At 49.3% G+C, this 21,632-nt stretch overlaps 1 protein-coding gene across 6 annotated transcripts in view; it reads right to left on the bottom strand.

Moving 5' to 3' along the window:
* Positions 1–12,793: 12,793 nt before the first annotated feature.
* PDE10A (phosphodiesterase 10A) overlaps positions 12,794–21,632 on the bottom strand; it is a 1,305,213-nt gene continuing 1,296,374 nt past the window's right edge. For all 6 annotated transcript variants that reach the window (XM_078648625.1, XM_078648630.1, XM_078648631.1 and 3 more), the window contains one exon: positions 12,794–13,004. In XM_078648625.1, coding sequence (XP_078504751.1) covers positions 12,848–13,004 — 157 coding nt within the window. In that variant the 3' untranslated portion in view covers positions 12,794–12,847. The remainder of the gene's footprint in view (positions 13,005–21,632) is intronic.

Here is a 21,632-nt window from a genome sequence, read left to right as displayed (position 1 = left end):
TGCGGCAAGGCAGCCACAATAATATCCACGCTCCTGCTTGACCTTCACAGTGAGAGGCACTCAAACCAAGGCACAGACCTTCAAGCATAGATCCATTGAAAGGTACATAGGACGCCAGCATGCCGATGTCCTTCACAGCCAACCACCAGTTGCCTGACTCGTTTCTAGTCAGTCTTTTTCAAAGTGTAATGTTATGTTCTCTTCTCCTGTTCTTTTCTCCTTTGCTATTTCTTTTATTTCTATCCCTGTTCTATCGGTCCCTTCCATTCTAGAATGCCCTTATGATTCATGCTCTTCTACTATCCCTCTCTGCGCTAGCCTGCTCTGCTGTGGGTCCGTTTACATTTGATTTTTTAAGACTTTAAATAAAGTCCATCTTACTTAAGAAATCCGGCTTGTGGCATTCCTCATCGGTACATAATTTGGTACCAGGAGTGGGGCGGAGAGATTTTACATCTCTGCTCATTTCATTCTGTACCTCGAGGATCGGTTGGTGATCGCTTGCCCAACTGTAACTGAAGCTGCTTGGATTGTCATTTCTACGCGTCTCCTTTGAAACGCTATGACTTTTATGAGCTTCGCTTCTGCCTGTATACATTGCTTCCGTGGACCCACAAGTAATTGCCGGCTGATTATCCTCTTCGGGACAGGTCTGTTAATCTTCTTTATCGTGTCTGCAGCGCCTGTTGTTTTCGTGCTACATACTTAAGAGGACATTCTTTCTACAATTCGTTTTAAAGATAAAAGAAGAATGTGTAGACAACCTAATTATATTTAAACCAGCCTATCAGCGCGAGCAACATTCCTGAGGCGGTTCTGTCAGCGCGAGCAAACTTCTAATGTCAGGCATCTTTTAAACCTGCATTCTGAAAATTATTTTTTTTCAGCGCATGGAATTATCTCTTTGTCACCCTTGTTTCCCAGCAACTGCAGTGTGTTTACAAGTTCTAATTGATTGACACTGTGCATCATTTTTGGAATCCTTTTCTCTCATGAAAATTCGAGAGTGTTTATACCAAAGTTAGTACCTTCTTGAGAACTTGGAACTTTGCAACTCTGATTCTTTGGAGCTTGGAACTTTGGTACTTTGCAGGTTCATTTTAGAATTTTATAAAGGAACTTTTGAATGGAATGCTAATTCTTTCTCCAAACAAAGAGTGTTTTTCATCATCTGGACCTTCAAGGATGCGCCTTATGACATCACAAATCTGATTCAAAGGATCTATTTTCTTCTAAATTAAACTATTAACATTCTTTTTATTATTTCCTTGATTCTGGAACTTTAGGTTTATTTTGTGACGTCACAATTTGACTTTAGTATTACAAGATTTTGCAATTTCTTCAGAAAGTGCTTTACATCCTCCACCATTTTTACAGAAACCAGGTAAACCTGAGATAGTTTGGAAACAATGGGTAAACATTTTCGAGAACTACCTTGTTGCTATAGATGGAGTAGATTATTCACCAGAAAGGAAAAATGCTTTACTGTACAATCATTTGGGTGTTGCAGCGCAGAAAATCTTCAATAATGTACCACCCTGTCCTAGACCTCCTGGTGATGGCACATGGAATTTATACATTGAATCTAAAACAAAATTTAAAAAACCAATTCTCTGATGAACCAAATGTTATGCTGGAAAGACATGGCTTCTTCAAGAGAAAACAAGCAAGTGATGAAAACGTTGAAGAGTATTCTGGCGCACTCAGAGTTCTTGCTTCAACCTGTGAATTTGAGAGCTACACTGACACTGCTATAAGAAGTCAGTTTGTTTTTAATTGTTTTAAAAAAAAAATGCAAGAACGATTGTTGACTTGTCGCAATCCATCTCTTTCAGAAGTAATTGATATTGGAAAAAGCATTGAGCGTTCCATAGTTTCATCCCAAGCTTTAGCTGGAAATGAAGGTCATTCACCGATTTCATATATTTCTGAGAATGCTGAGTTTTCCATTGCAGCTATCAAAGTTAATAAAGATTTCAAAAGTAGTTTTTGCTTTAGGTGTGGTTCTAAAAACCACATTGCTAATTTTCCTTCATGTCCTGCTTTAGGTAAAAAATGTGGTAAGTGTAAAAGGTCAGGTCATTTCCAGGAATTTTGTAAATCTCGTTGCTTCTATAAAAATTCAAATCAAAATGTCAGAATACAAAGTGTTGAATTAGAGTCTCCTGTACAGTCTTCTCTCAACCCAGTCTCTGATCATTCTGTTCCTGAGTGCACTAATACCTTTTCCAACATGCTTTTGTCTATTGATGAACCATCTGATTACGAAAAACCATTGTGTCAAGCCCTTATCAATAATAAAACTTTACAAGTTATGGCTGATTCGGGTGCCCCTATTACTGTATTCGATGACACTACCTTTTTCAATGTTTGGGGTCACTCCATATCATTACAAGCTCCTGATATTTGTCCAAAAGCTTTTGGTGACAAAGATATTGATCGTCTTGGTTTCTTCATTGGCTCCCTTAACATTCTTGGTAGATATACTGAAACCAAGATTTACGTTGCACTCAAAGTCAGAGACTTGGTTGGTTGGAGAGACTTAGGCAAATTAGGTATTCATTTGAAACCTGGTCACAAAAATCCAATTGTTTTAGGAGACCTTACTATTCTATCTATTGATAGTGATTCTTCTCTTATTGATTTACTTAAAAAAAATTCTTCTGTCTTTAGTGATAGGATTGGTACTAATAAAGGTTTTGAACATGTTATCAAACTCAAAACGAATGCTACACCAGTCACTCACAAGGTCAGAGCCGTCCCTATTAGTGTCATGGACGATCTAAAAAAACAATCGGAGAGACTTGTTGCCGATGGTGTCATCAATTCAACTGACTCCTCTCAGTGGGTATCTCCCATTGTTCTTGCGAAAAAAGAAAAATGGGGATCTTCATCTTTGTGTGGACCTCCGCTCTCTTAATCGCAATATTATCGTCGACTGTCATCCTCTTCCAAATATCCAGCAAATGCTTGACAATATTGGTCATGCTAAATATTTTTTTACCATTGATCTTCGTCTGCATACCACCAGATATCTCTTTGCAATGATTCTCAAGATCTCACCACATTTGTTACTCCTTTTGGAGCTTACAAATTTTTGAGGCTGCCGTTTGGCTTAGCTTCGGCAGCCTCAGTTTTTCAAAAAGTCATGGATGTTCTTTTTGCAGATATTAAAAACGTTCAAGCATATCAAGATGACATTCTTGTTTTCACAGAAACGAAGGAAGAACATTTACAAATTTTACATAAAGTTTTTTTTATTTTAAACTAAAGAGGGGTCACGGTTCAACCTGAGAAATGTAAATTTCTGGTTGAGCAAATTGATTATCTAGGCCAAACCATCACTCCAGCAGGTATTAAACCTAAATTCTGCAATGTTGAGGCTATTGTTAAAGCTTCGCCTCCTTCTGATAAAGATACCCTTAGATCTTTCTTAGGTCTTTGCGAGTACTATGCTCGTTTTGTTCCTGAATATTCTACTTGTTTCCAGCCTTTGAGAACTCTGCTCAAGAAAGGTACTAGTTTTGTTTGGTCAAATGATGTTAATACTGCTTTTCAAGATATTAAGAAATTGGTGGTCAATGCTCCCGCGCTTAGTCCATTCATTCATGGGCATCATTGCACAGTTACTGTTAATGCCAGTCTGAATGGTCTTGGTGCAATTTTTGGACAACAAAATTTAGGTAAGGATCACACAATTTCTTTTGCTTCAAGATCTTTATCCAGTGCGGAGTCCAAATATTCGACGATTGAAATAGAGGCTTTGGCCTGTGTCTCGGCTGTGTCCAAATTCAAAACGTATCTTTGGGGTAATTCCTTTACATTGTACACAGATCATAAACCTTTTGTTTATCTCTTACAAGGAGATGGTTTGGGCAAAGCTTTTGCTCGGCTTGTACGCATTTTATCTGAACTACAGGAATACAATTTTACCATTAAGTATATCCAAGGTGGTAAGAATTTCAGGGCTGATTGTCTCTCTCGACTTCCATTGCCTTCAACTGATGATGTTATTGATGAATTTGACTGTGTTGCAACTTCCATGGATGCTTCTTCTTCATCCAATGGTGTCATATCTGAAAAAGATTGGCTTGAAGCTACTTCTGGAGATCATGATTTAATGAAAGTTTCTGATTTTATTGTCAAGGGATGGCCTCCAATTCGAAATGTTCCTCATAATTTAAGATCTTTTGCACAAATTTCTTCGGAATTATCACTAGAAAATGGCATTTGCACTAGGAATGGCTATATTATTCCTCCAATTTCTCTTAGGAGTAAACTCATTTTGATTGCACACACAGGACATTTAGGAGTCACTGCTACTTGTAATAAACTCAGGGAAAATTACTGGTGGCCTTCTCTAAACGCTCAAGTTTATTCTTTTGTTGATTTGGGTCCTCAATGTGTTGTCTCTGACAAACATTGGAAGACGACACAAAGCACAAGTTACTACTTGTGTAACGATATATCTGTAAGAGACATTAGTTAGTGATAGATTCCTTACCTTAGAATATCCCCAGGCGTCAGACTGGATTCGGAAAATTTTGCGTAGCAATACCCCTGCACGCCGGCAGGCGTCGTCCACGTCTCCGCGTCCGTCGTCGGCAGCGCCGGAATGACGTCGTCGGAGTACTTAGACGCCGCCCTCGCGCGCTGACGTCAGTTCTGATACACAGCTTTTCCGCGCCAGATACGCAGAGCCATGATAGAACCAACACTGGTGCCATGAAACTAGGGCCCTGAAAGGGGATGACCTTAACCCTAGATATCGGTTTGCAGAACGGGGAGGGTGGGTGGGTTGGTAAGGAATCTATCACTAACTAATGTCTCTTACAGATATATCGTTACACAAGTAGTAACTTGTGCATCTGAAACAGACACGGTAGTGATAGATTCCTTACCTTAGAAAAGATACCCCAGCAATACCAACCCCGGTGGTGTGTCTGCGAACCAATAATCACACCAGAAAGTCCTGGAGGACGGAATGGTCAAAGAAGCCATCCCCTCCGGACTTGGCTGCCCAGGCAGTAGTGTCTCGCAAACGTGTGCAGCGAGGCCCACGTAGCTGCCTGACAAATGTCCTGCAAGGGCACACCTCGGCCCAGGGCAGTCGTAGTCACCGTGGCCCGAGTGAAATAAGCCCTCAGCCCAGCAGGGGGTTCCTTCTTAGCCTAGGAGTAACACGCCTGGATGCACAAGATGATCCACCGAGAGATGGTCCACTTGTGCACCGCCCGTCCCTTCTTAGCACCCACGTAACCAACAAAGAGTTGGTCATCCACCCGGAACTGGCGTGTGCGATCCAGATAGTAAGAGAGCGCACGTTTTGGGTCCAGACGGTGGAGCCTCTCTTCCTCTTTCGAGGGATGCGGAAAGAAGGTGGGCAAGGTGATGAACTGCCGGAAGTGGAAGGCCGTGACAACCTTGGGCAGGAAAGAGGGTCTCGTCCGCAACACAACCTTGTCCGGATGGACAGAGAGGAAAGGAGATGTGGAAGAAAGAGCCAGGAGCTCACTCACTCTCCTGGCAGAGGTGATGGCAACCAGGAAAGCAGTTTTCAAAGTAAGAAGACGGAGAGGACAGTTATGGAGCGGCTCAAAGGCAGCACACATTAGGTAAGTAAGTACAAGGTTCAAGTCCCACTGGGGCATCATGAAAGGAACAGGAGGAAACATGTGTGTGATGCCCTTCAAAAACCTATTTACAATTGGCGACTTGAACAAAGATGGCTGATCAGGTAGCCTTAAGAAGGCGGAAAGGGCAGAAAGGTAGCCCTTGATAGTGCCCAGAGCAGAGCCCTGCTGGGCAAGAGAAAGAAGGAAGAGGAGAACCTCAGAAAGGGGGGCAGAGAGAGGATCCACAGCCTTTGCTGTGCACCATGCCACAAATCTGTTCCACCTGCAGGCGTATACCGACTTTGTGGAGGGACGCCTGGCTGCCAGAATGACATTACAGACTTCAGGAGGCAAGTCAAATGGCCTCAACTGTCGCCGCTCAATCTCCAAGCTTGTAGATGGAGACTGGACAGGTTCGGGTGGAGGACCATCCCCTGCTGCTGCGACAGAAGGTCCTCCTGAAGATGCAGACGAATCGGGGGATCAACAGACATGCTGAGTAGCTCTGGATACCAATATCTTCGTGCCCAGTCTGGAGCCACAAGGACAACCTGGGCCCAGTCACGCCTGATCTTCTTCAGCCCTCTGGGCAGAAGTGGTATAGGCGGAAAGGCGTACAATAGACCGCAACTCCACTTGCGACGAAAAGCGTCTCCGAGCGAGTGCCGCCTTGGAAATTCCAACGCGCAAAACTGATGACATTGCGCGTTCTCTTCTGTGGCGAATAGATCTAACCAAGTCTCTCCCCACTGCTGAAAGAGACCTTGCGCCACTTCCGAGTTCAGACGCCATTCGTGATCCATCATGCACCGACGGCTGAGTATGTCCGCCCTGGCATTCAGAGAACCTGCCAGGTGTTGAACCACCAGGGTCACGCCCTGATGTTCCAGCCACTGCCAGAGGGGCAGAGCCACCTGGCACAGGGTCCACGACCCCACCCCACCCTGTTTTTTGCAGTACCACATGGTGGTGGTGTTGTCCGTGAACACCTGCACTACACTCCCCCGGACAGAGGGGAGGAATGCCTTCAGTGCAAGTCGGATCGCCCGCAGCTCCAGAAGGTTGATGTGGAGCTGGGACTCCGCCGGAGACCAGAGGCCTCTGATCTCTGCCTCTCCCATGTGGCCCCCCCAGCCCTGGAGGGACGCATCCGTCACAACTACGTGCTCCGGGTGGGGTAAGGAGAGGGATCTGCCGCTGACCCAATCGCGGTCCGTGAGCCACCACTGCAACTGTCTTGCAGTGCCCTCCGAGATCAAGACATGGTCGGACATATTGCCCTGATGCTGGGCCCACTGAAACTTCAGGTCCCACTGCAGAGCCCGCATCCGCCACCGGGCGTGATGCACCAGGAGGATGCAGGAGGCCATTAGCTCCAGAAGCCGCAGCGTCAACCTGACCTAGACTCGGGATAAAGGCTGAAAGATCGGAACCAGAGCCTGAATATCCCGAACCCGCTGTTCGGGAGGATTAACCCTGAAACTGCGCCGAGTCTAGAACCGCTCCAATGAAGAGGTGCTTCTGAGAGGGACACAGGTGTGACTTCGGCACATTGATGGAGAACCCCAGCAGGTGCAGGAGATCGGCCGGTCTGGAGGTGGCTGACGACTGTTTGGGGCGAGCCCGCCTTCAACAACCAGTCGTCAAGGTAGGGGAAGACTGACACCCCTAACCTGCGCAGATGAGCTGCGACCACCGCCATCACTTTCGTGAACACCCGTGGGGCGCTGGTATGGCCGAAAGGGAGCACGGTAAACTGAAAGTGCTCGTGGCCTACCGTGAACCGCAGGTAACGCCGGTGGGCCGGCAGGACGGGGATGTGAAAATAAGCGTCCTGCAAGTCCAACGCTACCATCCAGTCTCCGGGGTCCAGGGCAGCTAAGACCTGAGCCAAAGTCAGCATTTTGAACTTGTCCGTCCAGAGGAAGCCGTTGACGTTCCGTAGGTCTAAGATAGGGCGTAGGCCCCCTTTGCCCTTCTTGGGTACCAGAAAGTAGTGGGAGTAACAACCACACCCTACTTCTGGCCCAGGAACGCGCTCGATGGCCCCCTTGGCCAAGAGGGCCACAACTTCCTCTTGCAGAAGTTACAAGTGATCCCCCGACATGCAGTGGAATTGCGGTGGCATGGCTGGAGGGGTCGTCTCGAAGCGGAGGGAGTAGCCCCTTCGGACGATTTGCAGCACCCACCTGCCCGATGTGACAGTGCGCCAGTGGAAGAGGTGATGGAGAACCCTGCCCCCCACTGGCGTCACATGGGCCTGAAAGCACGGACTATGAGGGTTTTAAGGCAGGTGCTGCAGGGGAAGGTGTGGACTGGCCTCGCCTTTGTCCCCGACCGCCGCCACAGCAGTTTCCACGGCCGCCACCGCGCTGTGTAGCAGTCTGCGGTGCGTGGCTGGCAGCACATGTGGGAGCCCCCCTTCCTTGGCCACGAAAGGAGCGAAAGGCACCCATGTGCTCGCGTGGGGCAGAGAGGCCCAAGGACTTGGCCGTAGCCCTGGAGTCCTTAAAACGTTCAAGCGCATGGTCTGCCTTGTCGCCAAATAGGCGACGGCCATCAAACGCCATGTCCAGGAGTGTGGCCTGGACATCGGACGAAAAGTTGGCGGACCTCAACCAGGCGTGGCATCGAACCGTCACCGTCGTTGCCATCGCTCTGCCTAGTGAGTCCGTGGTATCCAGCCCACACCGGATGGAATAGCGCGCTGCATCTCGACCCTCCGCAAGGGCTTAGGCGAGTTTAGCCCAGGCCTCCTCCGGACATTGTGGCAGCATGTCCGTGACAGTGTCCGACAGGGTGTGGGTGTAGCGGCCCAAGAGGCATGCGGTATTGACTGACCGCAGTCCCAAGCTCAGGGACGAGAACACTTTCTTTCCGAATTGTTCGTACCGCTTGGATTCCCGATCGGGCGGAGCCGTCGGTAATGCGGTCTGGGAGGTGGAGGCCAGGATGACCAGGCTCTCGGGGGTGGGATGGGTGGACAAAAAGCAAGGGTCGCCCGGGCCTGGGCGGTAGCGTCTGGCCACGTTCCTATCCACCTGTAGCGGGATTGGACCAAGTGCCCACAAGAACGTCACACAAGGCCTCATTAAACGGCAGCAGAGGCTCAGTGGAGCATGCCTGCGGTTTAAGGACCTCAGTGAGGCGGTTTGTCCTCACGGCTGCGACGGGGAGCGTCAGGCCCAAGGCCTTGGCTGCCCGCGTCAACACTACACTGTAGGCAGCCCCCTCCTCCGTAGCCATGGTGGGAGGGGAGACAAATCCAGTGTCTGGCGAAGTGTCAATTCCACTGGCCTCCCCAAGCTCATATGTCCAGTCCTGTTGAGACTGGCACTCCTGTGCCAGAGGGTCCATAGACCCTTCCCAATCACCCTCGTCACCCATCTCCTGTATTTCAGGGTCAACAGATGGGGCCGGTTTGTGGAAATAGAAATCTCCAAACGACGTCAAGAGCGGCGCCCAGCTCTGTTTCGGTCCCGATTCGGTTCCGGTGCTCTCTGGCACCGGAACCGAATCGAGGGTAGGAGTGGGGACGGCGTCGCCGGGGGCGACACCCGCAGGGCCGGCAAGGTCGTGAGGTCGACGGGCGACGACCCGGATCCAGGGGGGGCCTGCGGCGCCAGGACCGAAGTCGCCGGCGGGGCCGGAGCACCCGACGGCGTTGGAGCCGAAGCACCCGACCCGCTGGGCCCTCCAGCCGGGACCGTTGAGCCCGGAGGCACCACGGAACCCGCCGGAGGGAGGGACCTCATGGCCATGAGGAACCGCTCGACCGCCTCTGGCGTCGCACCGTGCCCAGGGACCGGAAGGTGTGGGGCAGGTGGCGACGTCCGCGACTCCGTCGGAGCCGCATGGGTGGTGTCACCCGAATCCCCGGCCGCGTCGTGCGAGCATCGGGGTGGGTCGGGAGATCGATGACGTCTCTCCGACCTCTCATGCCGCTTACCTGAGGAGGATCCTGAAGACCGATGCCGACTCCCAGAGCTACGAAGGCTCCGACCCCGCGACCTGTCCCTCGACCTCCTGTGGGACCGGGACCTGGAGTGGCGCAGGGCAGACTGCCGAAGCTCCAGTCGCTTGCGGGATCGCTCCCGCCTAGCCTTGGACGTCAGGGCCCGGCAGTCGGAGCAGGTGCGGTCGCCTACCGGCACCGTAGGAGTCGAAGACTCGAGTAGAGAAATGATCAAAAGATCAAAAAAGTTTACTCAAAAAATGACTAAGGGGTAGAGCTTCTCCGGATCTGCGCTAGCTGGCACGGAAAAAAGAGGAACTGGAATCAGTGTGCGAGGGCGGCGTCCAAGTACTCCGACGTCGTCATTCCGGCGCTAACGACGCCGACGACGGACCCGGAGCCGCAGATGACGCCTGCCGGCGCGCAGGGGTATTGCTACGCAAAATTTTCCGGATCCAGTCTGACGCCTGGGGATATTCTAAGGTAAGGAATCTATCACTAACGTGTCTCTTTCAGATATCCTCTACGTCCTGTTTCTTTGCCTGAAGGTCCTTGGATGAAAGTTGCCTTGGATTTTGCTGGACCTTTTAATCTGTTACCTACCTCGTCAAGATTTCTATTGGTCCTGATTGATTATTTCTCCAAATGGATTTATTTTTCTTTTGTTGAATCAGCCTCGACCAATTCTGTTTTGCAATTTCTCAAAAATGTTTTTTCCGCTGAAGGTCCTCCAAGAGAGCTTGTTACAGACAATGGTACTCATTTTGTATCGAATGCCATGCAAAATTACTTAAAATCCATGGATATTAAACATGTTCATGTAGCTTTGTACAGTCCTGCTGCTAATGGACTTGTTGAGAGAGTGAACCGTTTTCTTAAAGAAGGGGTTCAGACTGCCCTATCCTCTGGGTTAGATGTGAATCTTTTTCTTAAAAACAAGGTCAATGCATATCACAATTCACCTCATTCAACAACTAACTTCACTCCGTTTGAGTTGTTAAGAGGTAGAAAATGTCGCTCTTTACTTCTTCCTTCTTGGTTAGAGCGACATTCTTCCGATTCCTCTTCAAGACATGCCACCAATTTTGACAAAAATGCTCTTTTACTCAAATATGTTGCTCTAGCACAAAGCTAACAGAAATATCATTTTGATATTCGTAAACATGTTAAATCAACAGAATTTAATTCTGGTTCGTATGTTCTTATCAAGAAACGTTTTCTTGTCAGGAAAGGAGAATCTTCTTTCTCTTCTCCTTACAAAATATCTAAGGTTGGACTTGTTTACTTCACGATGGGAAGTGGTGGAACAAGAACAGACTTGTTCCTATTTCTGATGAGCAAGCTGCAATTTTTAACAAAACTGCTGTTACTCATAATTTGGATGATTATATTTTGTTCGAAGGTTCTGGTTCTTCAAATGTTGTATCATCTAATTTGCATAAAAATGTTGTCACATCCACTTCTCCTATCTCACATGGAAATGTGGTCTCCCTTTCATCTTCTGAAAATGTTGTTGATGCTCCTGTTTCGGTTTCTGTTTTACCTCCCATGTTACCTTCAAAAAGAATTTGTAAGTTACCTATTCGCTTTAAGGATTTTGTTTTATCTTAATTCTTCTACCTCCTTTAGGATTGTATTTTATTATGTTTTGTAATGTGATTTGTTGTAAAAAAATAAAAAAAATTTCATTTCAAGTTTCTCCACAAAGGGGAAGATGTGTAACGTTCGGTTCTCTTCTCCTGTTCTTTTCTCCTTTGCTATTTCTTTTATTTCTATCCCTGTTCTATCTGTCCCTTCCATTCTAGAATGCCCTTATGATTCATGCTCTTCTACTATCCCTCTCTGCGCTAGCCTGCTCTGCTGTGGGTCCGTTTACATTTGATTTTTTAAGACTTTAAATAAAGTCCAACTTACTTATGAAATCCGGCTTGTGGCATTCCTCATCGGTACACAAAGGCTTTCACAGTGAAAGGGAAAGTGCACAGTCTGATCCCTGCTTCTTTAAATACTCGATAACGCGTCCTCTATGAGCAGTTCTGAATGAAAGCTACACATTGTATTATGGAAGTTGCAGTCCCGTGGCAAAATGCTGAATGTTTATTAAAGACCGGCGGATGGGCCTCAGCATGTGGAGTCCTCATCCTGTGCATTGGTTCCACAAACAGTGGCCGGTTGATCCAACCACAGTGGCCCCCTGTAATAAGGGTTGGTGCTCCCTCTGCGGCAAGGCAGCCACAATAATATCCATGCTCCTGCTTGACCTTCACAGTGAGAGGCACTCAAACCAATCTTCTTTTTTATAATTTTACACTCGTGGCACAAACGAGAATGGTTGTCACAGCAACCAACCGGTGGCAAAGGACATAGAAGAGTTAGAAAGAAGTAAAAAAATGCATGTCATGGTAAAACATTGTGTGTTAATAAAACGTATCTGACCCCCTCTTACCAAATAACATATATAGCAAATTATTTGTTACAATTGCACAAATGTTAAAATAAACGAGAGAAAATATAATAATCATTGTGGTGTATACAGTAAGCAAGTTTAGGGTGCTTGCAGCATGAAAATGAGCCCCTAGAGTGAAACCAGTGTTTTGCTTCTTACAATCATGTATGCCAGTGGAAGATTGTGTCTGTTTAACTTCACGGTCTGACCAATATATGTACTGTAGAGTACCTATACGAACTGCCAATGTAGAGTTGCTAGTGCGTGACATAATGCACTGGCATTCGGGCGAGTGTGGGGTGGCGCTCATGTTTGCACGTGGAGCCCAAGTGGGCAGTGAATCATCCAGGGCCTCTACTGTAAAGTTTGATAAAGAATAGCTGGTATTAGTTTTGCTACCCAGGTAGTTAGTAGGCGGGTGTTCAGTTGCGGTCTGTGTGTTGACAAGAAATTGTCAGTATACATATATATATAAATATTTCGGAACAGTTACAAATAATGGCGCACTCTCTGTAGAAGAATTTGTGATCAGCAGGTCTTTATTTCAACGTCGTAACGAGTTTCGAGAGACCGGGCTCCCTTGTTCACACACTGGGCGTGATTGACTTTGTGCATTACATAGACGCCTTGTAATTTGCATAGAAAGAGGACTGTGCATTTTCGTTAATGGCTGCCATCTTTGACTGTGTTTTGTACATTAATGAAAAATTTCCTAGCTAACGTAACGGAAAGTTTCAATTCTATTAAGGACAAGGAGGCGAGGATTATGCAGTCCTTTCTTCTCTTTTTATTAAACAGCACATTCAAAGTAACCAAACAAAAAACTTTAGACTACAGCTCCCATGAGCACATGGGGCATAGTGTCCATAACAACAGCCAGCCAATGGAGATGGTGTCCGCTGTATAACCAGTGCTGACGTCCCTTCCGCTTCCTCTTCTTCTCTGTGAGGAAAACCCAGGAACGTTCCTTAGTCTTTTTGATCTTGTCCTAGAGCAACACAAAAATAAACCGTTATCCCGTTCTTCTTCCTTACCAGGAAGCATCAGGAAAAGCTGTGTATGACATTTCCTAAAATAAGCAGTGTAGAGGAAACATAATATCAAGAGAAAACTGTGTAACTGTACCAATAATTTCACAGACCATGAATACCCCACCGCAGCAGAAAACCCCCCCCATAACAGACATAAGGTGTTACTTACTGACTGTACGAAGACACGGGTGGGTGAGACCAGCAAGTCTCGGGTGGGATAATCCTCGCCTCCTTGTCCTTAATAGAATTGAAACTTTCCGTTACGTTAGCTAGGACATTTTTCATTCTATGTCAGGACGGAGGCGAGGATTATGCATGTTTAAAGCATATTCACCACTAGATCTGCTGCGCCATAGATGGGTTTGAAATAATATTTCTTGAACGTGGACTCGGAGGACCAATCCGCTGCTGCCATGATGTCCTCCAGCCTACCGCCCACCTGCACCACCTTAGAAGCCATTGCCCCTCTCGTGGAGTGGGCTCCAAATCTGGCTACGTCCACCCCCGCTTCGGTCATGATCCAACGGACCCACCTAGCGATGGTTGGAGCGGAAACCGGTTTAAAAGGTTTCTGTAAGGCGATAAGGAGTTGGCGCTCTCCAGGAGGGCGATACTCCAACGTCATGTCCTCGTATGTTTTGAGACATCGTACCACGCAGAGCTTGGGCTGGTCTGGGAAAAAAGGATACGACACGGATCTGATACTTGTCTTGGTCCTTCTAGACACCGTAAAAGTGACCCCTTCCGGAGTAAACATTCGCGATGAAATGTCCAGTGCCCTTACATCCGAAACGCGCTTGCACGAAACCAGACACAAAAGGATCGCCAGTTTGGCTGACAGTTCCTTCCTAGAAAGATACTGATTATCTCTCCAGGAGGAGAGGAAACGCAGAACAATGTTGACATCCCAGAGACTGTCGTACCTGGGTTCCGGGGGTTTAGAAAGTCTAACACCTCTCATCAGTTTGCAAACCCAGGGGTGCTCACCTGCCGATTTCCCATCGATGTGGGCATGCCCCGCCGAGATGGCGGATCTGAAAGTGTTAATAGACCTGTAAGCCATACCCGACCGATTCAAATCAGCCAAGAAATTTAGGATGTGGCTAACATCCGCCCCCACGGGATCGGCGTGTCTTCCCAGACACCAACGACGCCACCGCTGCCAAGCCGAGCGGTACCTCTTGACAGTTCCTGGAGCCCAGGCTCTAAGGATGAGGTCCTCGGCGTCCGCCGAAAGGCGTCCGTCCTGCCAACGTCCCCTGAAATCCTCCATGCCATGAGGTGCAGGGTTTCCCGAATCATCAGGGGGTGAGGTTCCCCTTGAGGGCCCGAGAGCAACGAAGGGAACCAGGGCAGTCGAATTGGACAGTCCCATGACAGTTCCAATAGAGAGGGGAACCACGCCTGGGCCCGCCAGAAGGGAGTCACCAGGATCATGGAAGCCCGTTGTCTGCGGACTTGAGCTGCCACTCGTGGAATCATGAGAAAGGGGGGAAATGCATACGCCAATTCCCGAGTCCAATCCTGTAAGAAGGCATCGACCGCCGAGGCCTCCGGGTCCGGTCTCCAGCTCACGAATCTCGGGAGCTGTCGATTGAGTCGCGATGCGAACAGGTCTATCGAGCAAGGACCCGATCTGGCCATCAAAGCCTGGAAGGTTGAACGCTCCAGTCGCCAGTCGCTGAAGTCCTGGAAGTTCCTGGAGTGCCAATCCGCGATCGAATTCTGAGTGCCCGGAAGGTATTCCGCTGACACCGAAATCTGTCTCTCCAGGCAGTAATGCCAGAAGTCTTTCGCCAGATTTGCCAGTGCTCGTGACCGAGGGCCGCCCAGGCGATTGATATACTGTACTGCTGACACGTTGTCCATGCGTAGCAGAATACAACACGAAACTCGATGCTGAGTCAGGGACCGCACTGCAAACGAGCCCGCTAGGAGCTCCAAACAGTTGATGTGGAGTTGCAACTCCTCCTCTGTCCAACGACCCCCCATGGTAACATCGCCACAACGTGCGCCCCAACCCGACCTGCTGGCATCCGACTCGATGATCAGGTCCGGGCTGGATCCGAAAATCGCTCTCCCATTCCACGCACTCATGTGCTCGATCCACCACCAAATCTCCGTCCTCGTCTCGTCGGTGAGAGAGATGAGCTCGGAGTAGGTCAGCCCCTTCCTGAGGTGCTGCGCCTTCAACCGCTGGAGGGCCCGGTAGTGTAGGGGACCCGGAAAGATCGCCTGGATCGATGAGGAGAGAAGTCCCACAATGCGGGCTAACTGCCAAAGGGATATCCTGTCCTTCTTCAGGACCTGGGAAAGTTCCTTGCGGATCTTGGACACCTTCTGTTGAGGAAGGCTGAGAGATGCCGTCTCGGAGTCTATCAGGAAGCCCAGAAACGTGATCTGTCTGGTCGGATGGAACTCCGACTTCTGGGAGTTCAGCACAAACCCCAGGTTCTGCAGAAGAGCAATAGTCATGTTCAAGTTGGACGTGAGCCGGGTCGGGGATTGGTCCAACAGCAGTATATCGTCCAGATATATGATCAATCGAACTCCCCGCTCGCGGAGAGTTTCCACTACCGGCCGAAGGAGTTTCGTAAAACACCAAGGGGGCGATGACAGGCCAAAGGGGAGAGCCTGAAACTCGAAGATCTCCCCGTCCCAAAGGAACTGGAGGAACCGTCGATGCGGTGCAAAGATGGGGACTGTGAGATAAGCCTCCTTCAGATCCAGGGGCGCCATCCAATCCCCTTGAAGGAGAATGTCCCGTAAGAGATGAATCCCCTCCATCTTGAAGTGGCGGTAGACCAGCCACTCGTTGAATTCCCTCAAATTTATCACTGGGCGAAAACCCTTGTCCTTCTTCTGGACCAGGAAGATATTGCTTAGAAATCCCGCAGGATGGAGTAAGGATTTGCAGATCGCCCCTTTCCTGAGGAGGTCCGCGACCTCTTCGGTGATCAGAAGTCTTTCCGCCTGTGAGAAAACAAGGGGACGAGGGCGAACCCTTTGATGGGGGAAGCCGTAAAACTCGATCTGAAAACCTTGAACCGTCTGTAGGACCCACGGATCCGAAGTAATCTGGCGCCAGCTGCAAAGGTGTTCCCGTAGCCTCCCCCCCAGAGCGTGTTGGGAAAAAAGGGTAACACTCACCGGATGGACCTCCTGGGGCGTTGACGCCACCACGGTATCCTCTGCCGCGCCCCTTGCCTCTACTGGGGTAGAAGTTTCCCTGGCGGCCGTCGTTCCAGCCGTTGTTTCGACGCTGGGTCTTGTTATGGGGGCCTTGCTGGGGCTGGTGGCCGGAGGAGCGGCCCCGTCCTCGTCCGGCCCCAGCAAAAACCCGCCCCGGGAAAATCTTTTTGACAGTCGACTGAGCCCTGTCCAGGGCCGAGAAGGTGGTGACGAATTTATTAAGTTCCTTAATGAAAGGTTCGCCGAAAAGCTTGCCTTGTGCAATAATCCCCGCTTCTGAGGTAGCCAAATCTCCCAGCTTGGGGTCTATTTTGATGAGGAGGGACCGTCTCCGCTCAGCCGCTAACGCACAGTTCGCGTTCCCTAGGAAGCACAGGGCTCGCTGGGCCCAACCCGCCACGACCTCCGTGGACATCGGGGTCCCCGACTCCTTGGCTCTTTCAGCCAGTTGTATAATTTGCGTCACGGTGTGGAAAATTAGTACGGTTTGGTAAACATTATCTGCGCCATCTTGCCTTTTCCCCTGATGCCACACTTTTTGTCGTGCGCACCCGCCATTTTAGGTGCCTCGATCAGAACCATCCTCTGCACGCCACTAACCCCCCAGCACAACTCTCAACCTCACAGGCATCCCCCCCCGCACGCTGACAACCCCCCCGCTCTCACATGCCTTGGGTCGTAAACCCCTCTTCAGCGCAGCTCTGCCTCGGAATCCCATCCTGTTCCCAGCGCGACACCTCCCTTCATTCCTTTCATGGTCCCAGGTCCTTTGATACAAACCCCCCTTTTTCCTGTGTGCCCATTTGTCTTCCTCGTTCCCAGGCCGCCACCTGGCCCTGCGGATACTGTTTATTGCCCCCCCCCCCCGTACAGAAGGAAGCTTCCCCCATTAAAGGACCCTCGAATTGATCAAAGCCCCTCCCTATGAGATCCGATCAACCCCACACATCCCGTGAATCGGCGGAATGTCCAGCTGCGCGATAATCATCACCTGCTGTGACCGGGGGTGGGGACTTCAACTGTAAATGTGTGTGGGAACGGGCCTGAAGGGGAGATTCCGAGGATGTCCTTTCATACTTCAAAGCATTGCAAGAATGTGTTACCTGCAATAAAGATCATAAACCTGTGTATAAGAGGCCAGGCCTCAGAGATGCGGTTAGAGCACCTCGTGACGATACTTGCTGTCTGAACTGATGTGTTCTCCTCCGGAGAAAATAAATCCTTGTTTCCTGCCTTCCAGTCTCCAGCGCCTGCCTCTTCATTGATTAATATTTTGTGGGTTAAAGAGGCGACACCGCCGGGCAATACTTAAGGATCTTTGTTTATTGGTTGTCCCAGACCCCGTTTTTACAATTGGCGTCCCAAACGTGGGGCCCATCAGCGACACGTGGATCCAGTGGGAGAGGTCCTGACGACAGAGTGAACGACTGCAACGATCGGGAGAGCTCCTGCCCAATAGACCCTCGTCTGGCAGCCGATCATCCGAACTTCACTGGTTCCGAACAGACCTCTCTCGAGTGATCTACGGTCCTGACTGGGAACCATCAGGAGTGCCGCGAGGAATACGAGGAAAAGAGGACGATCGGGCGCTGGATTCGGAAGACAAGAAACTGTCCATACGGTCCGGGTAAGGTCGTGTAAACACGACGAATTGCGAAATGATTGTTTGATTGTTTGGAAAATACTAGTATTACTCTTTGTTGATTTGTTTGGAGATTCGCTGTCTGCAAACGGAGAAACGACAGGCTCGCTCCCTTTGCAAACAGTGAAGGATAGGTAACGCAGCCGCCATGCCTATCTTTCTCCCCCACTGATTGATTGTTTGAACCCGAACTACGGTTCGTGGATTGTTCTCGGGAGATTTCCCTCTCCCACACTGATTAATTGTTTTGACCCCGAACTACTGTTCGCAGATTGTTTTCTGGAGATTCTCTGTCTGCAAACAGGAAAGAACAGGTTCCTCTTTGCAGATAGTGAAAGGGTAGAGGACGCAGACCTTTGCGGGCCTACTTATTCTCCCCACTGATTGTTTGATTGACCGAACATTGACTGTTCGATATTGGTTCATGAGGTATTCACTGCCTGCAAACAACGTAGAATAGAAATATTCTGTCTAGTCTTTGCACGCAGTAATAAGGTAGGTAGTGCTGACTTTTGGTCCCATTGTGATCCGTCATGCCTATCTTCTCCTCGCTGATTGGTAATTGGTTCAACCCGGACCGTTTATTAGAGGTGGACCATCTAGCTCCGCTGGAAGGCACCCCTAATAAAGACATGTTCACAAAGTATGGATTAGTTACCATAGCCTATAGTAAGCTGTGGCACAAGTATACCAAAGAAAATCAAGAGAAACAGTGGCCACTGATAGGATCCTTCGATCTTGATAAAATAGAAACGTTAGAAATAGCCCTTTGTAGTAGTAAGACAACACCTATTATGCTCGACAGTCTCAGTATGTGGCGCAAAGAAGCAATGCAACGAAAGAAAAGAGACGAAGTCAGAGTAGGTAAAGAAACGCGACAGACAACCTTCCAAGCATCTGGTAGGCAAAAGGAAGGGATAGCGGCAACACGGTTCCAAGGAGTAAACGCAGGAAGGGAACGGTGTAAAGGAATATACCGACAGGACAACCCCAAGACACAACGACCCGAAAGTAATCCCCCGACACTACGCGCAGGACGACGAGACTTAGGGCAAAACCAATGTGCTTTTTGTAAATATTCCGGGCACTGGAAAGCCCAATGCCCGGCTCTACTGAACAAGGGTAAGAGCAGAGGGCCGACAGAAATAACAGGCCGGCAGAAAGGGAAAAGGCGTGAGACAAAGATGAATCAGACTGACACGGACAGGCCGGATAGAACCACCACGTTTGATTACGCCCGATGGCACAGATTTCGCCAGACCGATTTCAGCGACATGTTTGAATCCTCATAGATCGAACAACGCTAAGACGGGAAACCCAGTCTAGCTCTAAGTTACCCGGTGACGAACCCCGTACTACCGCTACTGTTCCCGAACACAAAAGCCACCCTTTCGGATAACATACAGAAACAATACACAGTAGTCTCGGACAGATTAGTATACATTCCATTAATGAACAGACAACCCATTACCCAGACATGCCTGTCCAAACAAAATACCTACCCCCACTCCGGAAGTTCCCGAAATACAGCAGGTCACCGGTCACGCCCATCCGGAAGGTGAAACACACAGCACGTGTGGGGCGGGGCCTACTGACAGCCATCGATCGAAAAGATCACCAGTGGGATGTCCGGGAGGCACCACGGGCCCGGCATGTAATGGCCTTCCCATCCTCTTCTTCCTGGGGCGGCGTCCCCCGGGCCACGAGTAGGGAGGGGGCGGATGCAGATGACCCCCTCCCTCGTATCTCCTGGTCCGGCCATCACAAATACCTCCGCTGAAGAATTGGTACAGGGTGGGCTGGGAAGGAGAGGCGACGCGAACGAGCCTCTCCCACCTCCCCAGGTAGGAGGTTTCCCAGCCACGGCCCGGCGCCGAAATCCTCCAGCCGGGCGGCGACCATACTTCCGCAGCACAGGACATAGAATGGCGGCGACCATACTTCCGCAGCACAGGACATAGGATGGCGGCGGCCATACTTCCGCAGCACAGGACATAGAATGGCCAGCAACCATACTTGCGCAGCACAAGACATACGATGGCCCTCAAGTGTACTTGTGGAGCACGGGATGTGGGGTGGCCATCATGTATACCCATGAAAAGGGGCGGCGTGGGGTGCACTGGGAGAGGGAGGCGGCGCGAACGAGTCTCCCTCGCCTCCCCAGGTGGAGGCGCCACAGTTGCACCCTAGCGCCCGAGCCGGATGTCCTGATCCTACGGCACGGTGTTCCATTTTTTCACCCCAAGAAGTCTCTTCCACTCTTGCAGACACGACGAAGGGCGGCTGCTGCAGGGTCTCAAAATGGCGTCTGGGCCCCCTGGAAGGCGGGTCTAGTCCGCTAGAGTAACTTTGACCAGCAATGTACCTCGGACGCTTGCCCACCGGGGCACGAGCCCCCACCTCCGACAGCATCCCCACAGCCTTGAAGATTCTACAAAAGTCCCCGGAGCCCTCGGCCCCTGCAGGCTTCCGGTGAGGAACAACTGCCTTGATCGCTAACGAAATAAGCACGACATAGCCACCCCTTCTGTTAGCACAAGTCTTTTTGAACTGCCGAAAGGAACTCTGGTCCAACCGCCGGTTGTGGGAAACATTCTGTCCCTGATGCTACTTCCGGACTAACCCGGCCTCGTCCAAAATGGCGCCGGTGTCAATAGGAACTTACGAACACCTCGTGGTGTTTTTAGCTAATAAGACTTGATGTTCTGAGATATGTATATGATCCTTTGTACACTTGACGAAAAAGAGGGAGGGTTCACTTGGCGGACATGTAAAAGGATCCCGTTAAAATGTTGGTTTCAATGTACGATTTATTATGATATTATTGTAACTGATACATAACCTCGCTTATGACACACGCCCACGGTATGCATATAGGAAATTTGATTGCAACTAGTCTGACTGTGCTTCCAATTATGAAATGAATGCCCCTTGATCCCTCAACTATTGATAGACGTTTTTAGTTTCTTGCAAATGACTAAATAAACCCTTTTAAAATGTTTTTTTAATGCTGCAAAATAGCCCCCCCCCCTACTGTACGCGCTTCAGTCATCGCCGTGTCCGGCCAAATACGATTGCATTCTCACATCTACATGCTGAACGATTGTGCAAATAAAGGTTTTCCAAACTATGAACAGGTATTGCATGCTTTTGTAAAATGTGGGATCAGCGGGAGAGTTTTTCTGTGCGGTCTGCTTTGTTCTCTTTTTAAGGTTATTAGAAGATGGTTGCTCAGCCCCGGATTGAGGATCGAATCTAAGGCACGATGCCTCCAAATATGCGACTGGCTCAGGAACTAACGCATGGAGAAGGACCTCGACTTCTGAGGACGGGTAAAGTGAAGCGGTGTAAATGATAGAATGTTATAAAGGTATGGTACTCAAAAGTACTAGGGAACAGGGTTGGCCGAAGAGCTGATATGCCTTAGGACATCACAGCGTTGGAAAAGATTTAAGGACCGCGATAGCTAGATACATCTACAAACTAGATACCTCGCACTAAGCGCCTCTGATTTTTAACGTTTCCCTACACACGGTCTATAATGCCACACTCGGACCGTCTCCCTCGTGAACAACCTATCGCTCGCCATCCTTGCCACATTGCCCGCCCCCCCCTGACTTCAGAAACCAAGACCCCAGGGATTATATCCCGAGGAGATAAGACGAGTATGTGGTAAGTAAAGGACTTTCGTGCCCGTGCGTTTGATATGCTCGAATGTTGTTCCCCCTCCCTTCCCCTTCTTTTCCTCCCT

This window comes from Lissotriton helveticus, chromosome 6, assembly GCF_964261635.1.
Source record: "Lissotriton helveticus chromosome 6, aLisHel1.1, whole genome shotgun sequence".
Classification (NCBI taxonomy): domain Eukaryota; kingdom Metazoa; phylum Chordata; class Amphibia; order Caudata; family Salamandridae; genus Lissotriton; species Lissotriton helveticus.
Note: the sequence above shows the minus strand (reverse complement) of the source record. Positions and strands in the feature narration are given on the sequence as shown.